At 43.7% G+C, this 21,146-nt stretch overlaps 1 protein-coding gene across 1 annotated transcript in view; it reads left to right on the forward strand.

The window, feature by feature from the left end:
* Clmp (CXADR like membrane protein) overlaps nt 1-21,146 on the forward strand; it is a 111,877-nt gene that overhangs the window by 65,260 nt on the left and 25,471 nt on the right. Inside the window, exon 2 of the mRNA XM_035443591.1 lies at nt 19,839-19,996. Coding sequence (XP_035299482.1) covers nt 19,839-19,996 — 158 coding nt within the window. The remainder of the gene's footprint in view (nt 1-19,838; nt 19,997-21,146) is intronic.

Below are 21,146 nucleotides of genomic sequence, written 5' to 3' on the forward strand. Positions count from 1 at the left end.
GGAACTCAGGGCTGCCACATTTGCCTGTGTATCCCTGTGTCCCCTCATAGGCCTTATCATCAATTTCTCATGCACAGAAATATCAGATATCTTCTAGAATTTTGCAGAGTTTATGCCCCAGAAAGGTCACAGCTGGAGGCAAATGAGATATGTCCAGAAAAGCTGATTACAAGACTAAAAGCCACAGTGGGTTTTTAAAGACTACAGAGGAAAAAAAATGAAAAATTTAAACAAATATTTTTCCTAAGCAGACCTCAGTCTCTAGAAGGGTTTCCAAGCTGCAGACACAGCAAAAGAGATGGGAGTTGAGAAAGCGCTGTGCTGAGCAGAACAAGGCTTTGCTTACACTGCAGTGATGGCTCACTCATCCAGAGGATTTCTTTACTTCCTTAAGGATTGAAAACCTTCATTCATTTTCCCAAGTCTGAACCAAAAATACCTTAAGCCCAGAGAGCCTGCTAAATTGAAAGAAAAAAAAAAAAAAAGGAAAAGGGAGTGACAGGATCAGGGGAAAGAAGGGAGAAGAAAAGGAAAATCTAAAACCCACAGTTTTTCCTCCTGTGGTTTCTTGAGATCATGGGTCAGATCCCCAATGGGGTGAGGAGATAGCAAAGCCAAGCACAGTAGTTCTGTGTGTCTGTAGCTCTGTGTGCTTAGGAGATTGAGGCAAAAACATCATTTGAAACCAGGAGTTCAAGACTAGTCTGGGTATCATAGTGAGACCTTGTCTTATAATTAAATAAATATAGGAGGGTGAGGCAGGGGGATGATCAGTTGGAGGCCAACATGAGCTATATAGCAAAACTCTGTCTTGAAAAAACAAAATGGACAGACATACAGACTTACTGACTGGGAATGTAATTAACAGTTTTCTCATTCTGGATGAGACTTGCTTTCTTTCAGTTCTTCCAGTGCCTTCTCTCAGGCAGGTTCTGCAGAGAAGCAGAGCCTAATGGGAAATGAGCTCTTTCTCCTCTTGTCTCACACTGGGCAGAGGGTGTTGCAACAGGAATGGTTCCCAGCCTGAGTGTGACCACCCACGATCCAACAGGAGCTGCTGATCACAAGGACCAGCTGTCCTCTCCAAGGACTGTCCTCTGTGGTGCAGAGTTGGGCAGCACTACCGCAAGCAATCTGGCAGCAGAGGGACTGAACTCAGCAAAGATGACTGTCACACAGGAAATGGGAGGATAAAAAGTCACAGATTCGAGTTTCAGATGTTCTCAAAATCGAAAGAGAGGAGATACCTATGTGCCTTCCTCTACAAATCACTTACTATAGGTAGCAATGAATTGGACATAAGTACTTTGTTGTTTCCTCTCTCAGCTCCATTAAGATGAAAACAAAGGAAGGAAATGGACATGAGTCCACAAGGATGAGAGAATGGGGACGGAAATGAAAGTAGAGGAGAAATGTCAAGTGTTACTGATGAGAGCATAGGAGAGAGAAACAGCTGATGCTGGAGGTCAGTGGATGAAGACACAGTACTTATGGGGAACAGGCCAGCCCATCATAGGCCTGCATTCTACCTAGATACAGCAGAGAGATGAGCTGAGGCCTGGGGCCCACAGCTGTGGGGTGGGAGATCTGCTTTTCAAAGGGTAGTTAAGCAGAGTGTGGTGGTACATTTCCATAATCCCAGGGTTTAGGTGATAGAGGTGGGAGGATCAGGAGTTTAAAGCCAGCCAGGGACGTGAGAGACCTTGTCTCAAAAGGGCATGGGATGCTTAGACGTTCTGTTTCTGCACCTTCCACAAAGACGTCCCAAATCCTCTGCTATCCCAGAAGTGAAGCTTAGGAAGTCAGACTCAGGAACATCAGGCACAGTGCAAAGCAAACCGGGGTCTGTAGACTTTTCCTCTGAGGCTTCTCTATGCCTTCGAAGGTCAGACATCATTGACAGTCCTCACCCATGTCTTGCTGACAAACACCTGATTTAAGAACTCTCTGGACATAGTGTCACATGCAGTAATCTGAGCATTTGAGAGGCAGAGGCAGGAGGATTGAGATCTCAAGGTCATCCATCTAACAAATTCAAGTCTAACCAATGCTTCATGAGACCCTGGATAAACAAAAAAAGAAAAAAGAACTCTGAACAAATGCACAGCATCAGAAGAAGACAGCGCCCCCCCCCCAACACACACACACACACACACACACACACGCGCGCGCGCGCGCGCGCGCGATGTACAGACATTGCCATTTGGAAATTCTACAATGAAAAAATGAAAGGTCTACCGAGAAGCCCAGCATGGACCAAGCCCCATGCATTCACAGCACCATCAAACTGTTTTTCAGTCTGTCTCTTCCCAAAACATCTGAGTAAAGAGGAGAACAGAGACATGCAAAGAATGCTGGTTAATATCCCAGAGACGTAAATGGTATGAATCCTTAATGAACAGGATGTTGTTTAAGAGGAATAGGAACAATAGCAAAATTTACTGAACATTTATTATATATCGAAAGTGTAGTTAAACTAACTGATTCTCACTATATATATATATATATTTGAGATAGCATCTCTCTATAGCCCTGGCTGGCCTCAAACTCACAAAGATCCACCTGTTGGGATTAAAGGTGCATGCCACCACATATGGCTTTAATTTTTATTTAATGCCCATAGATTCTGTACACTTATTTCCTCCATCTTGTAGCTGAGAAAACAAAAATAAAAGAGGAATGTACTGAAAGTCATGCAAGCAGGAAAAGAACAGGTCTGTTATTTGACTATCCAGTTTTAAGAGCTTTCTTATCATGCTTCCCAAGAGAGCTGGCAGGAAGATCCTTGGAATAGTCCAATGGAACAGCAGGAGGGAAAAGACACAAAAATTAGAGGACCCGTCCAGGAGGCCTGACGTCTAAAGGAGAACTACACAAAGTTGTGTGTGTAGAATTGTTTTTTAAATAACACAATACTATTTCCTCATACTTGAAATAAGTCTTCGTGATAAACAGCTTGACAACAAATGAAGTAAAAGAGAAAGAAAGGAAGAGAGGGAGGGAAGGAAGGAAGGAAGGAAGGAAGGAAGGAAGGAAGGAAGGAAGGAAAATAGGCCGGAAGGCTGGCCACATGAAGACTCATAGTAAAATGTTAACAACTCCAGAGATGACGATGACGATAAGAGTCGCTAAAACTCGCTGACTCCCATGATTCTGTGCCTGCGGTGAGACAGAATGTCATGGCAGTAGAAGTATGTGGCACAGGCCGCTCACCTCATTGTGGACCATGTGGAGGGAGGTGGGGAGTCCTGTTTCGAGCCTGTAGGGACAGCACCACTCTCATACCCACATTCTCTAAAAATGTTCTCACCGACTCATCTCGAGTGTTTTATTCATCTCCCAGGCATTTCTCCACCCAACCAAGTTGGCAATCAGCACTAAGCATCAACCACACTAATAATGGAGCAATGCTGTCTGAAATTTGAGCAAAATCAATATCCAAGTGAACAGTCTGTATGTAGCCAACCCGTAGACCCAGTGTGACACATAGAATGAACATGCACTTGCCGTGAGTTACCTGTAGAAGGGAAATGAGGGACGGGTGTGAAAAGGAGTTGTGCTTTTTACTGTGTTCGTTGCTTCCTGTTTGAATGTTTACTTACCATATGCTTACAGTCAAAAACAAACCCTTTTAAGGGTTGCTACTAATTAGCCAGACTGGGGAGACTCATCGTGGATGATAAAACACATGGGTGCTCTCCGTGTGGGTGAGTGCTGGTTCTTGGCTGTCCTTCCACCCCCAGCATGAAGGATGCCAGGTCTGCAGGAAGGCAGGTCAGCCCAAATAGGTTTTCGGCTCTGATGGAATTGAAAAGACATCCTCCTGGCAAGACAAACTCAAGACTCATAATTAGATCATGTGAAGAAAAAAACCATGAGTGGAGAAGAAACAGATGAGCATGAAGTAGCCCCTTGAGTCATTTGGGTGTGGGTGAGTGACAGGAAGAAAGGGAAGTTCGGGAACCACATTCCTATATAAACCCTCCCCTGCTGTGACATGCTGCTTTCCACAGCAAAGTACACTAAGAATTGGGAATCCAAGGCTGGGGTTGCTCTACCACCTTCATGTGAGAAGCTGATGTCCAACTTAGGCTATTTACCAAGACACCATCATTAAGTAGCACACCGACCAAGACCCAGATTCTAATAAACATTATTATCCAGTCTCTGGAAGAAAAGTTCTAAGAATTTTCTTTGTTGAGGGGGAGCCAAATCTGACTATGGCTCTGCTTACATCAGTGGTTCACAACCTGTGGGTTGAGACCCTCTTTCACAGGGGTCAAATAGTAGATATTTATGTTACAATTCATGACAGCAGCAAAATTACAGTTATGAAGTAGCAACAAAGATAATTTTATAGCTGGGGCTCCCCACAACATGAGGAGTTGTATTAAAGGATCACAGCATTAGGAAGGTTGAGAACCTCTGAGGTTAAGGTAAGATGTATATTAAAGCTTGCTAAAGGTTATGAGAGATTTCTCCCTGATTAAGAGCGCTTACTGCTCTGGTAGGGGACAGAGTATGGTTCCCACCACCCATGTTTGGTGGTTCACAACTGCCTGTAACTCCAGATGCCATCGAGATCTGATTCCATTTTCTGGCCTCCACAGACACCAGAACACACATACACACACACACACACACACACAAATAAAATAAAATTCATTGTAATTTTTTGTTACATTTTAGTATTGTATTTTATTTTTTCTTTAGGAAGACTTGGCAATTTTTTTTTATTAGTTCAAATTAGGAACAAGCTTCCTTCACATGTCAACCCCTTCTCCCTCTCCCTCCCCTCTCATTGTAATTTTTAAGAATTTATCTAATATAGAACTTAATTTTTTCTTTGTATTGTTTTTTTTTTGTGTGTGTGTGTGTGTATGGGTGATTTTCAGGCATATTTTCATGCTTGGTGCCAGAGACAGTTGAGAGTTTCCATGTGGTTGCTGGAAATCAAACCTGAGTCCTCTGAAAATAAAGCAGCCAGTGTTCTTAACAGATGAACTATCTCTTTAGCCCCTATATGACTTATTTTTAGGTAATTGAAAAGGTCTGTGTTAGATAAGGTACTGTTGCATCTGGTACTTCTCATGAACTCATTGATAAAAATATGTTCTAGAGCTGGAGAGATGGCTCAGAGGTTAAGAGCACTGACTGCTCTTCCAGAGGTCCTGAGTTCAATTCCCAGCAGCCACATGGTGGCTCACAACCATCTATAATGAGATTTTGTGCCCCCTTCTGGCCTGCAGGCATACTGTATACATAATAAATGAAATCTTAAAAAAAAAAAAAGTATGTTCTAACTGTTCTTCCCAAATACTCAAAGACCAGCAACTTTAGCCTTTCAGAGAACTACTGACAGATTTTAAAATGTTGCCTACAAATGTTGTACAGGAAGTAACTGTTGCATTCCATTTGCCATAATCTCTGAAGATAGTTTTGGGTTTTTTGCTCCAACTACAGTATGGCAGCACCTTATAAAATTTTCCTGATGATACAGTCCAGAAAGATATACAACCCATATGGCATGAACAATGCTGTAGTTGATGTCACTTATAGAACACAGCTTTCATATCACACTGCTAGAGTTAAAATTTTGGTTCTAAAAGTTATTACCACTGAGATCTTTAAGCAAATTAGCCTTTCTGAGTCTTAGATTTTTTTTTTTTGAGTCTTAAATTTTGCTCTGTAAAATGAGATAAACCCTGTTTTATAGGGTTCTGATTAAGTAACTGTGTGTGTGTGTGTGTGTGTGTGTGTGTGTGTGTGTGTACCTTAGTACCTTAGCTGTCTAGACTTTAATGCACAGATTAGTTCTTTCTTTTTGTTTTGTTTTTGGACAATCAATGTTGCTCTGTGTAACCCTATTGGTTCTGAAACTCTGAAACTCTTTAACTCAGAGATCTGCCTGCCTCTGTTTCTCTAGTGCTGGGATTAAAGGCATGTGCTACCATGCCTGGGCCACATTAGTTTTTCTTATTTCCATACCTCATATAAACAGAACTGTGTACTAAGTATTTCTGTTGTGCCCACCTTCTTTCAATTGGCATGAAATTCACTTTGTGTTATTTTGGAAGGTCTGCTGTAAAATGACATGTTTAATCACAATATTCAATCCATTCCAAATACTAGTGACGATGTATGAGTTCATTTGTATGTACAAAAGGGAGCCTGGGCAGAGAAAGATCAAGAAACATCTCTGAATAGAACCAAGAGTAGAGGAGAATATAGAAAAGTTTTGAGAAAACTCTGGAACGGTGGTTCTCAATCTGTGACTCATGACCCTTTGGGGTTGCATACCAGATGTTTACATTATGATTCATAACAGTAGCAAAAGTGGCAGGTTGGCTCAATGTGTAAAGGCACTCGATGATAAATATGGCTGTCTGAATTCCATCCCTGAGACTCACATGGTAGAAGTAGAGACCATCTACCCATTGTCCTGTGACCTCTGTGTGTGTAGCATGGCACATTCGCATGTGGCTGCACAAATACATACACAAAATAAAAAAAATTAGAATATCAGCTATTATTAAGCAACATTGATACAAAGTAGAGTTAAATGTATCTGGTAGCAAATTTGTATTGTCATTTTTAATCATACCGGATGGGATTTTCCCCATGAGTAGAAAACACAGCTCTCCTGGTTCACTTTGTTTATGCCCTGACTTTGTCATCCCTTCTTAGAAAGTGACTGAGGGGCTGGGCGGTGGTGGCACATGCCTTTAATCCCAGCACTTGGGAGCCAGAGTTCAGGGCTAACGTGTTCTATAAAGTGAATTCCAGGACAGGCTCCAAAGCTGCAGAGAAACCCTGTCTCAAAAAAAAAAAAAAAAAATGAGAGAGAGATTGAGGAAGGAGACAGTCACCTTCTGTTTGTTGCTAGCTTTGATGAGATAGAGACTGAACTGAGGCTCTCATACACCCCTGGATTTCAGACCTCAACATCCTCTACATTTTCCATTGTCACGGGTCCCTAACAATCCACTATCACTCTCTGAGTAAGTACCTATTTTTAAGTTCCCTCTTCTGTTCAGATCTCCACTGTCAGTAATAAAAGATTTAGATTTAGAAAGTGCCTTAGCATTTGGAATGAGACAGAGGCTGTAAATAGATATGCTGATGAAATAAGCCAGCATGAGATCTAGATCTCTGAAAGTGTCACTCATAATCAGAGACACACACTCTCGCTGATCTGTGGATTGACTCGGGCATGAGTGCAGAGGACTCTGGACAGGTATGTGCATGCATGTGTTTCTGCATACCTGCACCAGAGTACATGCACAGAGGGTGCTGCTGAAGGAAGGATCTCAAGGACTGTTATGTTTCTGAGTGCCGTGGTCTTTGTGGACCAGATAACATCCTCCTTTTGACCATTGTTATATGAGAAATGAGGATAAAACCTTCTCCGGCTGGGTGTGGTGGCACACACTAGAAATCCCAGCACTTGGAGGGCTCAAGCAGAAAGAATGCCTCAGTCTGAGGCCACACAAAAAGAAAAAAGCTAATTCCTAGACAGACGGTCAGCCTCCAGTCTGAAGTGGCAAAACTTGCATGCTATTGGTCTTCCCTCTTCCCACCATCACACTGAGAACTTGTCAGGCTGAAGGCTCTAATGTGTCTATGCTTGGGTCATCTTGGCGACTTAGGTATACCAAGCAGTCAAACTGCTATTCACAGCTTATGGCATGCCATCACCTGTCATTTACAGCTGTAGAACTCCAAGGTCCAGAGTAGATCCAGTCTTTACTGTGTTCCTCCTCTGGATTCTCAGAGCACCCCCGGCCCTCACATGATGCTCATCACACACTGTGTTGAACTAGATTTCGTACCTGCATGCTTCTCTGTGAGACTGTGGTCTTTTCGTAGACAAAAGATGATTCTCCACCCCTGGCAGTACCAAACACAGTCACAAGAGGACCACTTGTATTTGTGAATAAGGATGTGCTCTTGGCCACTCTCCTTTGGATGCCAACTAAGTGTCAGAGTCCTTGTCGGTTTGTGGCACCCAGAAAAGTGGGGGGTTAGGTGTTCATTTAAGGAACTGAGGAATCAGTATACCTGAGTGTGATGAGATACCATAATAAAATGCTGGATACTCAGCGCCGCCATGACTTCAGGACAGTTTCGCTGTGGTTCATGCCCTCAGAAATAAGCATTGTATGTGAACAGTTTGGCTCATCTTTGACACAGACTAGCTTGATTCACTAGCCTAAAGTCACAATGGTGATGTAGATGACCATCTACACGCCTGCTCTAGTTTGAGCTTCTAGATTCCAAATAACTGGCATACTCCAGGATTTTGTAGGTAGTGTAGATTATTGGCCTAGAACAGAGTCTAAACTTCAAGGCTGAAAGTGCCTTGAAATACTGACATGTCGGCATCATTAATCACCTGAGACAGGTTTTTGTTGGGCTTTATTCTTTGATTTTTAAATTATGTTATTTTGTTTATGTGTGTGTACACGTGCCGTGTGTGTGTGTGTGTGTGTGTGTGTGTGTGTGTGTGTGTGTGTGTGTGTTCGAGCATGTGTGCATGTGCCTGTGCCTGTGTCTGGAGAGTTCCTTTGGAGCCGAAGTTACAAGCATTGGTGAGCACCTGATGTGGGTGATAGTATCCAAATGCTGGTCATCATAATTGTGCAGGAAGTGCTGTTAACTGCTCAGCTGTGTCTGCAGCCAATTCTCCAGCCTTTTGTTTTCGTTCTGTCTTGAGATAGGGCCTCACTCACTTTGTAGACAGGTTGCCTTTACTTTTTGCAATCCCTTTGCCTCCATCTCCCAAACGAAGGTATCACAGGATCCTCCATAGGATGTGGGTTTTGTTGTTGTTGTTGCTTGGGTTTTGTTGTATTGTTATTTGGTAGTTTGACACAGTGTTTCTCTTCGTAGTTCTGGTTACCCTGGAACTTACTCTGTAGATCAGGCTGGCCTTGAACTCAGATCTGCCTCCCAAGTGCTGGGATTAAAGGTGCATGCTACCACTGCCCAGCTTGGTGGGACAACTTTCCCTTCTCATCTGTTTTATTTACTGCCCTGAGGCAGTACTTCACATCGCCTGAGTAATTGTTTTGTTTTTTTCTCATAATGTATTCTGCAATTAAAATAAGTATTTTTGGACTTAGACAAACAAAGCAAACATCTGTTTAAGTTGGAAGAGTAAAATGAAAGGTGTTAAAATTTATTTAAAACGGGGGTTGGAGATATGGCTTGGTGTGGGAACAAAGGTTCCTCTTACAGAGGACCTGGCTTCAAACACCTACATGGTGGCTTTACAAGTGGCTGTAACTCTAGTTCAAGGGGATCCAACACTCTCTTCTCAGGCCTCCTTTGGGCACCAAGTGTGCATATGATAATGCCAGCATACTTGCAGGCAAAACACTCAAAAACACAAAATAAAACTTTTTTAATTTTAAAGTTATTAAAACCACTGTTAATTTCGAATTCCTGGATAAAATTCTCAGAAAGGCCTGCAAATTATTTTCTGAGGGTTAGATTTGTTGCATGGGCCCTTGAACACTAAGTGGAAGTACTTTTAGCACATAACACCAGTTGCTGCAAAGTGATGATCAAGCTTAAATCCAAGATAGTCTAATACTCTTTGCCGCTTAGGAGCTCTGTTAGCAGAAACCAAGGTGGGGCCCTTATTAATTCTCCCTGAGTGAATTCTGCCCCCGTGTGGCCTAAAACATCTACAGAGCATAAAGGAACGCTGTAGCCCTGTGGACCAGTTCTTTTGCACTCTTTCTAAGAACATGCTGAGGAAGTGAAGGAAACAAGGAAACAAAACTAGGGCTTTGTGCAAACTGGGAGAGCTCAGTATGGTGATGAAATACACCCGCATACAATAGTACACATTTTGAATTTCATACTCTGCATGGCATAAATGCATCAAGTCAATAAATGCTTCACAATGAGAAATGTTTTGAATATTCAGTTGACCATCCATGTGTAAGGATCCCCCTTTTCAGCCCCTGCATAAGCATATGTGAATGAAAAACGTACTATTCTGCAACTCATTCTGCTATCGGACAGTATGATTAACAACAAGTCTCTCAACATAGTAACTCCAGGTCTGGGGGTAGCTCGCTGGTAGAGTGCTTGCTTAGCATGTGCCAGGCACTGGGTTCGTTCCCCAGCCCTACAAAACAAAAGGCCAGCAACCGCAACATTGTAAGCTCGGATGCTGCTACACCTATTGTGAGAGAATCACATGGTTTTGTAGGTAATGTGTGATTACAGAACTGAAAATAGATCTCCCAATGCATTGTTTATGGTTGACTTGGTTATGCCATAAGGATATAATTCTGCCCCAAGGAACGATACGCAACAGGCTTATAATGCACTTGATTTTTTTTTTAAAAATTCTAAAGAAGCCCTTTTTCTCCCATGAAAAATTCACAAATATAAACCGCATAAGCTTTTATTTTAAAAGATATGTTAGGGCTGAAGAGACGGCTCAGTGGATATAGTGCCTGCCACTCAAGCATGAGGACCTGAGTTCAATCCCTTGCATCTGTGCAGAAAAAGTGGGGTGCAGTGGCGCACACTTGTAATACCAGTGCTGGAGGGGTAAAAACTGGCAGGTTCCTGGGGCTTATTAACCAGCCAGTCTAGTCTACTTGGTGAGTTCCAGGCCATTGAGAGACTCTGGGGAAAGGGGAGAAAAAGAAAAGGGGTCGATTTCTGACCTACACACACACTCAAATCTATGAACACACAGATGTAGAAAATCAGATTGAGTATGGTAAAAAAAAAAAAAATGATACCCATAGGTATTGGTTCATAAAGAGGAACCAGTGAATGCTAGCATCTGATAATGTACAATTGAACTTCCATGAAAATAGCTAATGGACATTCATGAACCATGGGGCCATGATAAGTTTAGAGGCTAAGAACTCAAAGGAGTCTCATGTAACTCCAGCCAAGATCTAGTGGCACCCTAAGGTGTGTATACTTGGCGGAGATTGCAGGCTAGTCACCTTAGTCACTGGTCTCTCTCTGATCTGGAACCAGGAGGTAAGATGAACTACAGACAGATCAGCAAGTCACACACTGATTGACACAAAAAAAACATGAGTAGAACCTCTTGACACATCAGATGCTGCCCCCTGCCTCTCCACACAGGAAACTCTGTTGCTTGTTTTGTAAACTCTCCTTCTGGTTATGGAGATTAGACCTAGGGCCTTATGTTATGCATTGCTTTATTGTGACACAGAATCTCACTAAATTGCCCGGTAACTTGCTGGCCTTGAGCTCACTCTACAGCCTAAGAAGACCTTGAATTTTTGAGCCTCCTGCTTCAGCTTCCCCAGTCGCTAACATCACAGGTCTGAGCCTCCAAGCCTGGCTCTATTACAACCTTTTAAATGTTGGAAGACCAGGCAGTGGTGGCACATGCTTTTAATCCCAGCACTAGGGAAGCAGGGCCAGTTGGATCTCTGTGAGTTCAAGGCCAATCTTGTCTACAGAGCGACGAAAGAAAGAAAGAAAGGAAGGAAGGAAGGAAGGGAGGGAGGGAGAGAGAGAGAGAGAGAGAGAGAGAGAGAGAGAGAGAGAGAGAAAGAAAGAAAAAGAAAGAAAGAAAAGAGCAGTATCTAAATGTTGGAAGGCAACTGTCACATTGCTCTGTAGTATTCTGTCCTGCTGACCTTTGCCTATAACTGTGCCAACTATTCTGTATGTTTCTCCAACATTATCATTTCCTGGTCACATTCCTCTGATGGCAATTTGGTTTTGGTTTTGTTTTTCAATCAAAGTCTCTTCCAGCTCTTAACATCTGGCACTGCTCACAGATGTGTTTAATGTGCTACCGTGGCTCGTGCAGTGTGCAATGGGGCTGCCACTCCTCTGTTTGAAACATCACACCACCATGAGAGCAGCCCTGGACTTAATCCACAGACATATCAACTAGTAGCCAATCACATTCTTATTTGATTCCCGGTTCCAACCCTGTACTTGTGTCTGGTTGTAACTTTCAACATGTCTCTATTAAATTTCTCCTTGTGTTTGGCTCAGAATCCCAGCTAGCAAGACAATTATGTACCTCCAGAGTGCCCAATTGGGTTAACTTGTCTACCTAGCTTGGTGCATACATGTTTAATAGAAATGATCTGTTTCCTACTGACATTGCAAGGTAAAGGCAATGACCTTAGGGACAGGGGGTGATCAGAAGTGAGCTATCCCCACAGTGTTATAAACTGTAACTGCATGGCCACAGCTATGTGGCCTCAGTTTTCTCTAAAGAGAACTGATAGCATTAGCTCACTGTTTAGTCATGGGCCTTACTTGGGATAAGGCATTTGAATGAGATGAGTTAACTGTTAAATTAATGGAAGGTGTCATTAGCCATCAGCTCCAAAGGCTTTAGGGAACAAGAGACCCACATCTTGGCATCCCCAGTAAGCATCCTTACTTGGCATCCTTGGTAAGCAAAGAGAATGGTGGAAGTTTTTTTGTTTTTTGTTTTTTGTTTTTGTTTTTGTTTTTTGAGACAGGGTTTCCCTGTGGCTGTCCTGGAACTAGCTCTTGTAGACCAGGCTGGTCTCGAACTCAGAACTCCCCGAGTGCTGGGATTAAAGACGTGCACCACCAATGCCCGGCTGAGAATGGTATAAGTTTTTAATGTAGGTGGACACATTAAACCACATATTGAGACAGTCTGTCACAAGGAACATCTGTCTTCATCTTTTCTTTCTTTCATTTATCCCATTTTGAGACGACATAGTCTCACTGCATTGCCTTGGCTGGCCTGGAATTCACTCTGTAGATGAGGCTGCCTCCAAGCTTAGAGATCCACCTGTGTCTGGCTCCAAGTGCTGGGATTAAAGGTGTGCGCAGCCACACCTGGCCTGAGTCTTCATCAGCCTTTGTTGCATCTGAAAACTCAGGGCTGGGGAGTGGCTTTGTGGTCCAGCGTGTGCCCAACATGTAGGAGGTCCCCCCCCCCCTGCACTGAAGGAGCAAAACAGCATCAAAACTTCTCCCATTTCTCTTCAAATCAATGTTGGGCTCTCCCTTCCCCCTCTTGTACTCTCCTCTACCTGCCCCTCCTTTCCTCCTTTTATCCCCCTGCCATTTTCTTCCTGTCACTTTTCCCCTACCCTCCTCTCCCTCCCTTCCTTCCTCCTTCCTGTTGTTTCTTTAAAACCAGCCTATGATTAGGGTATGAAGAGGAGTCGGTGCCCTGTCTCCTGACCAAATCCTGTGGGTTGGTCCTTGTGTTCACCCCAGTCACTGTCTTAGAGAGTCCTGGAACAAAAACCCTGAGGGTGGGAGATATCCTAACCAGACATCATCCCGGTTTCCAGATGTTTGAAATTCCACTGGCAAGCTTCAAGCTTCATTCCTTTAGCTCTAGACTTTGTTTAAATATCAAATATGCTTGCATTTGAGAAACCATTTAAATATGTATCTGGCAGTTAGCAATTCTCTCTCTCTCTCTCTCTCTCTCTCTCTCTCATAATTTATTTTATTTTATTTTCTGTACACTGGTGGTTTGCCTGCAAGTATGTCTGTGTGAGAGTGTCAGATATTAGAGCTATAGACAGTTGTGAGCTGCCATGTGGGTGCTGGGAATTGAACCCAGGTCCTTTGGGTTCAAAAAGTCAGTGCCCTTAAGTGCTAAACCATCTCTCCAGCCCCTTTTGTTTCCACTCTTCCGAAGATCTTCATAAAGAGACCCTGGGCTGGCCTGGGTGCAAGGCTGGAAAGGAACCATATGCTCCACTTCGTGGAAGAGGAAGCCCACTCGCTGGCAGTGAGGCTGCTAGTGGGAGACTGGCTATCAACACCCCTCCATCTGCAGCTAAGGCTGCAGAACTGTCTCCTTCCAAATACCTCACAGTCCTGCTGTGCTTCTTCAGCGCCTGTTCTGTTTCTCCTTGTCGTTTGCAATTCATTGTGACAGTCATTAATGATAACCACCGTTTGTTGAGTAAGCACTCTGTCAGATCCTTGACACCAGACATATTCGATCCTTCTAACACCCTTTGGGTGATGGTGGTTTTTTTGTTTTGTTTTGTTTGTTTTGTTTGTTTATTTTGTTTTGTTGGATTTTTTTATTTTTTTTTATTTGAATTACAAACAAGATTGTTTTACATGCCAATCCCAGTTCCCTTCTCCCTCCATTCCTCCCCTACCACCCTCCCAACTAAAACCCTACCTATCACATATTCTTTCTTCTATTCTTCTCCTGACTCAACCTTTCTGCTCCCTCATGACCTCTGCATCCTTCCTCTTCTTCCCTTCTCATTCTCATAGCTCCCTCCCCCTCTTCCCAGGCTTTCAATTTGCTCAGGGGATCGTGACCCTTTCCCCTTCTCCAGGGGACCATGTATGTCTCTCTTAGGGTCCTCCTTGTTTACTAGCTTCTCTGGCAGTGTGGATTGTAGGCTGGTAATCTTTACTCTATGTCTAAAATCCACATATGAGTGAGTACATATCATGTTTGTCTTTTTGTGATTGGGTTACCTCGCTGAGAATGGTTTCTTCTAGTTCCATCTATTTTTCTGCAAATTTCAAGATTCCATTGTTTTGTTTTGTTTTTTCTACTGAGTAGTACTCCATTGCATAAATATACCACATTTTCTCTATCCATTCTTCGGTTGAGGGGCATCTAGGCTGCTTCCAGTTTCTGGCTATTACAAATAGTGTTGCTATGAACATCGTTGGACATATGTCCTTGCTGTATGAATGTTTTGGGTATATGCCTAAGAGTGGAATTGCTGGATCTTGTGGTAGACTGATTCCCATTTTCTTGGGAAGTCACCATATTGATTTCCAAAGTGGCTGTACAAGTTGGCACTCCCACCAGCAGTGGAGAAGTGTTCCCCTTTCTCCACATCCTCTCCAGCACAAACTGTCATTGTGTTTTTGATTTGGCCAAGGTCTGAGCCAAGGGATCGACACTCTGGGACACTGCCAAGGCCCGGGTGGCAGTCCCAACTCCATCCACTGGCCCAGGTGGGCCAGGGGCTATTTCCAGTTCTGGGTAAGTGGCCCTGCTCCGAGGCATCTGGGGTTTTGTTTGTTTGTTTGTTTTTTGGGTTTTTTGTTTTGTTTTTTTAAGATTATTTAGTATGTGTACAGTTTTCTGTCTGCATGTGCACCTGCAGGTCAGAAGAGGGCACCAGATCTCATTACAGATGGTTGTGAGCCATCATGCAGTTGCTGGGAATTGAACTCAGGTCCTCTGGAAGAGCTGCCAGTGCTCTTAATCTCCGAGCCATCTCTCCAGCCCCTGGATGATGGTGTTTTTATCTTCGTTTTACAGAGAAGAAAAGGCTGAGAGGTCAGAGGAACTCTCTGAATCCAGGTCTCATCTGAAAGCTCACTCTTTCTGTAGCATCATGGCGACTTATGAAGTGCATACAGTGTCCCAGACAAGTTTAGATGTCTCACTTGAGCAAGTGCATACACACACCCCTCACCCTACAGAACTCTACAAACTCGGCTTACGTCACTCTGAGTCCTGAGTCTTGGTATATGCAATGAGAAAGGATGAGAAGGCTTCCAAAGGCCTTTTTGTTTTTATTATTTTGTTTTTGTTCTTTCTCTGTGTGTTGTTTTGTTTTTACATAGGATAGGTCACTGCAGCCCGGGCTAACTGTGAAGTCACAATACTGACAGTGTTTCTCTTGTCTCAGGCTTTTAAAGAGTACTGGAATGGCACTTCCTTTTACTTTTCTAACTATATGTGACACTTTCATTCTCCTGAGGCTTACTCGTGCATTCTGGGTAAAGCAAAATATGGGGAAACTCCTCCTACTCAGGTTTAGTGAATGCTAAATGTCCCAGAACCACTGAGAAAAGAATTAATCACTTAATTGAAGAAAGGGTGTCTACCTTACTGCCACCACCAGAGGGCACTCCACTGTACACTACACAGTGTGCATGAACAGACTTTGATCCTTGCCATGGGGTAAATATCCTACTGTGGTATTCTAATTTTGCAAACTCTGACCTGCACAGGCTGATAAATAACTCAGATCATAACCCCTACACCAAGCAGGGATCATTTCTGTAGTTCATTACTCAGGGCCTGGGGACACGTGGGGAGCCTGCACTCACCAGGCATTGGCAAAGTGGTTAAGTCCTATTAAGGGAAAAGAGGTTGGAGACTGTTCTTAGTCACTGGCCTGTCCATTATGCCTTATGTAGTTTACACAATAAACTATAAGAGAGAGAGAAAAGAAATATGGTTTTTGTTTTAAAATTTTTCCTCTTGCCTTGTCTTTTTGAAGGAGGTCTGGAATGATCAAGAGAATCTAATGAAACTCAAGGTTTTAGAATGAAAACCTTAAGCGACCCTTAACTGAACGCAGTCCTCTAAGAAGTAGCCCCTTCCTCACTATGGAGGATCAGGGAGGGAGGTGTTTCTAGGCAGCTTCTCCACCGGTCCCAGGGCAGGGGGCCTGCTGATACCACTAAGGCTCTGAGGTTAATTCCCCCTGGCACCTGGTTAAGTGTGGGACTGCCTATAAAATATAAAAGCCCGACTGGGAAAAGCCCACGGCACCCGGGAAAGCATTGTGCTTATACACAGGAAGCCCTCCTTTCCAAAGCCCCCTTCCAACACCTCTTCCCACAGATAAATGCTACAGCAAATGTCAGAAACTCTCCCCTTCCCCGCACCCCTGTCTCTCACTAGCTTAACTAGGCTGCAATTTCTTCTTAAGTTTAGTCAGCCATCTGTAAGGGTTTTTTCTCCCCCAAAGATGAGCCCTGTTGCCCAGGGAATCCTATACAAGCCATAAGGTGGTTGGACTGCCTTTCCCTCTCACCCACCAGATGGCAGACACATGCCAAGCAGCTCCCACAAATACTACCAAGGCCCCTGCCAGCTCAGACTGTAGAATCAACACATGGTAATAATTATTATTTTAAGATGACAAAAAGGTCACAGAAATCTGCAGAGATCCTGGTGGCAACGTGGAGTCTGGGGGCTTTGAGGTTCAAGAACCACAGCAGATCCGTGGGCTCTGATTGATGCTCCCAGTCTCGCTTAAGTCATTTGTATTCACGAAGGCACCCTCCTGGTGCCGTTATGTTTAATTCTGGATGTGTTATAAATAGAAGCTAACGTTCTGTCAGAGCACCACCCACCACCATGTTCCGGTCCTCTGGGGACATCAGCCAAATCTGAGCCTTTGTTTCCCTCTAGTGGCCTCTTTCGGCAAGTCTCACAACCTATCCTTTGAGTTTATTTATTCTTCTTATAGCAAGGGCCTACTGGATGCACTTGGGTGGTGTCAGGTTCTCTAGCTTTGTAGGAGGGTGGGACAACTCTGCCGGTTTCAGAAGAAATGAAAGCCAGTGATTCTTCCTCCAAGCTCATCTTGGAACAATGCAGACAGACCAGTTTCTCAACTTTCCTGGGGGCTGAAGGAGAATGGATTATGGTATAGAGCACTTCTGCTCTGAGTTATCAGGATCTCCTCCGTAGCAGGATTCTTCTCCCCCATGCCTTAGTAAAACAGGTCTAAATGCTGACCACCTGCCATGTATTCAAACCCACAATGCAAAACCAAAAGCAAACCCACGTTGGTTTACAGGAAACCTTTCTCACATATGCAGTAAAAGGAAACTGAAAGTACTGTTTCTAAATGGATTGTGCCTGCATAAGCTGGGCAACACATAGACTTGTGCAAATACAAGTGCAGCCCATGGGTTTCATCTCACAATCTTGTGTTTTGCACCACATTTGTTCCGAGAGCACTTGATGTTTCGGGTACATGTGATAGAAAGTGGCAAGAAACAGATGTTGAGATGTTGAGATGTGAGCTGCCTGACATGGGGCTTGGGAACCGAGCTCAGGTCCTCTGGAAGAACAGCCAATGCTCTTCACTGCTGAACCACCTCTCTAGCCCCATCTTCTTAAAGATTTTTAACCCAGATCTCCCTAAACTTTAGATTCTTCTGCCTTGCCTCCACGTGCTGGGATTGCAGTCACAGGACACAATACTCAGCCTTTGTTTTCTTTATTTTAAAGGCATGGCCTCGGGGGCTGGAGATGGCTCAGAGATTAAGAGCACTGGCTGTTCTTCCAGGGGTCCTGAGTTCAATTCCCAGCAACCACATGGTGGCTCACAACCATCCGTTATGAGATCTGGTGCCCTCTTCTGGTGTGCAGATATACATGGAAGCAGAATGTTGTATACATAATAAATAAAACTTAAAAAAAAAAAAAAAAGGCGGCCAGGCATTGGTTGTGCATGCATTTAATTCCAGCACTTGGGAGGCAGAGACAGGTGGATCTCTGTGAGTTCCAGACCAGCCTGGTCTACCAGAGTGAGTTCCAGGATATCCAGGACTGTTGTTACACAGAGAAACCCTGTCTTGAAAAACAAAAACAAAAAATAAAACAAAGAACCAATATTTAAAAAAGTAAAGAGAGGCTCATGGATATAGCTCAGTGGTAGATGTTGACTTAGCACGTGAGAGGACCTAGGTTCAGTTCCCAGAAACTCCGTAAAAACGAACGATGTAAGTCAACTATGTCTTGATCTGTCTTCTGGATCAAGCTGAACCTTCCAGCTTCCTATTTTTCAAATGAATGAGCTGTTCTAACCCCAGAATGATTTTTGTTTTCCAGTAGCATGCATTTAGGTGAATGGAAAGATGACAGATGCCATTGTAATAAAAAGGGAAATTATTTATGATAGAAGGATTATGCAAATGTAGACAAGGGAAATCTTGGGCAACTGATTACAGCAAGGGCTCTGTAGACCTCTGCATTCTTCCTCCGGAGTGCTGGGGTTAAAAGTGTGCATCACCACACCTGGCTCCCTCTTCATTTTTTATTCAGAGACAGGGTCTCACTAAATTGCCCATATTGGTCTTCAATTCCCTCTGTAACCTAGGCTGACCTTGAACCTCCCCCTACCCTCTCATTTTTGTGTTTTGAGACAGGGTTTCTCTCTGTGTAACAACCCTGACTGTCCTGGAACTGGCTCTGTAGACCAAGTCTCAAACTCAGAGATCTACCTGCCTCTGCCCCCGAGTACTAGGATTAAAGTTATGCTCCACCACCACCACCACCACCACCACCATCCGGCTGACCTTGAGCCTTTCATCCACCTGCTTTAGCCACCCAAATTTCTATGATTATAAATCTGTACCACCAGGCCCAGCAATGATCTCATAATTGATTTTAAAAAAGCAAAAAACAACAAAACTAATAAGGGGAAATGACCATGGTGATTAGTGAGGTAGGAGGGTTGCCATGAGTTTGAGGTTAACCTGGGCTAGATAGTACACTCACAGTCAGCCAAGCTACAGTGTGAAACCCTGTCTCAAAAATATAAAGAAAGAAAAGTAGAAAAAGGAAAAACAAACAAACAAACCTGTGGGCTAAAAAGATGTCTCAGCAGTTAAGAGCACTGGCTGCTCTTCTAGAATACCTGGGTTCAATTCCCAGCACACACATAGCATGGCAGCTCATAACTGCCTGTAGCTCCAGTTTCAGGGGATCCAACACCTTCACACAAACATACATGCAGGCAATACATGAGTGCACATGAAATAAAAATAAATTATTAAAAAGAAACAAACAAACCATGACCAATCAACAAACCAACCAACACCTGAAAAAAGGAAAGAAGATAGGCACAAATAGGATGAAATCCAGGATGTCTGAAGCAGCTTTGGCTCTGCTCTTGGGAGGAGCCAATGGCAGGCAAAGGGCTTCTAGTACTTCCAGCCTAGGATCTCCAAAGCCTTGACCTGTCCCTTCCTTGCCCACGGGAGCTCCCATGACTTATTTGTTGTGATCTCTGCCTCATACGTGCTGTCATCCAGCATCTGCATTGCTCATTAGAGGTTTCTCCTCTTTCCAGTATCTTATTATGTTGGAACGTTGGGAACTCACACTGAAATCAAGAGAGTGGCAGAGGAAAAGGTTACCTTGCCCTGTCACCATCAACTGGGGCTTCCAGAGAAAGACACCCTGGACATTGAATGGCTGCTCACGGATAATGAAGGGAATCAAAAAGTGGTAAGTACCCTCCTAGCTAGAGCTGCCCTCCTCTATGCCCTCACATTTGCTTTCTTCAAATCTTTCTCATCTAACATTAACTTGGACAACTTCACACACAAAATTACAGAAAAGGACCAGAGTGGTACATACCCATAATCATAGCACTCAGGAGGCACTGGCCATGAAGAGCTTGAAGTTAGCCTGGGCTAATAGGAAAACCCTGTCTCCAAAAAGAAAAGGGAAAATAGAAGAGTATTTGGGTTGTGAGGGTATGAGAGTCTTTGGGCTGGGCAGAACTAGTCCAAAGCCATCTGGCATCGGGGAAGGGAGTCTGTGCCGTTAGCATCTTCATCTAAGAATGGGGCTAAGATGCAGCAGCTTGTTACCCTGGTCTAGTGGGTAGAACTCAAAACCCAGAACTCTTTTTCGCCCACTTCTCTGAAACTATCATCACCTGCCCAGGTTTTGGCTTTGCTCAGTCATGACTTCCAGGTTCTAAAGATAATAGAATATGACAACCAGCATGTGACACGGAGGTTCAAGTACAGGACATGAATGACAATGCTGTTCACAAATGTGGCTAGTACACAAGACAACTGATACTGGCTCTGAAATTTAAAAAAGAAGAAGAAGAAGAAGAAGAAGAAGAAGAAGAAGAAGAAGAAGAAGAAGAAGAAGAAGAAGAAGATAAGAAAGAAACAGGGGCTCAGGACTTCCAAACTCAATGTAGATAGAGCCGTGATGGACTTTGGTGTTCCGTTCTTCTGGCAGTGCAGACGAAACTGATGTGCTCAGCTTCCTGAGGGTGCCCTGTGCTGCCTGTCATTAGAGAATATGACTAAGTCACCCACAGTTACCATCCTTTCTGCCTTGGCTGCCTGCAGCCGGGGTCTCCCCTAGTGACTGAGAAACCACTGAGGGAGGCATTGGCATGTCTCACCTGCAATCTGAGGTGTATAGCATGTCCCTTCATAACATCTGGCCTTGCTGTGTGTCTGAGGCAGACTCCCCTCTTCTAAACCTGTCTTTTGTCTTTAGAACTTACTAGGTAAAAGAGGGATTATGTCCTACATCCCACTGGGCAAATTTCTCCATAAGCAGAAATGCTATTCAACTTAGGATAAGGTTACATTTCCATAAACCAACAGGAAATGTCACAAACTCAGCA

The sequence above is a fragment of the Cricetulus griseus genome, chromosome 4, assembly GCF_003668045.3.
Source record: "Cricetulus griseus strain 17A/GY chromosome 4, alternate assembly CriGri-PICRH-1.0, whole genome shotgun sequence".
Classification (NCBI taxonomy): domain Eukaryota; kingdom Metazoa; phylum Chordata; class Mammalia; order Rodentia; family Cricetidae; genus Cricetulus; species Cricetulus griseus.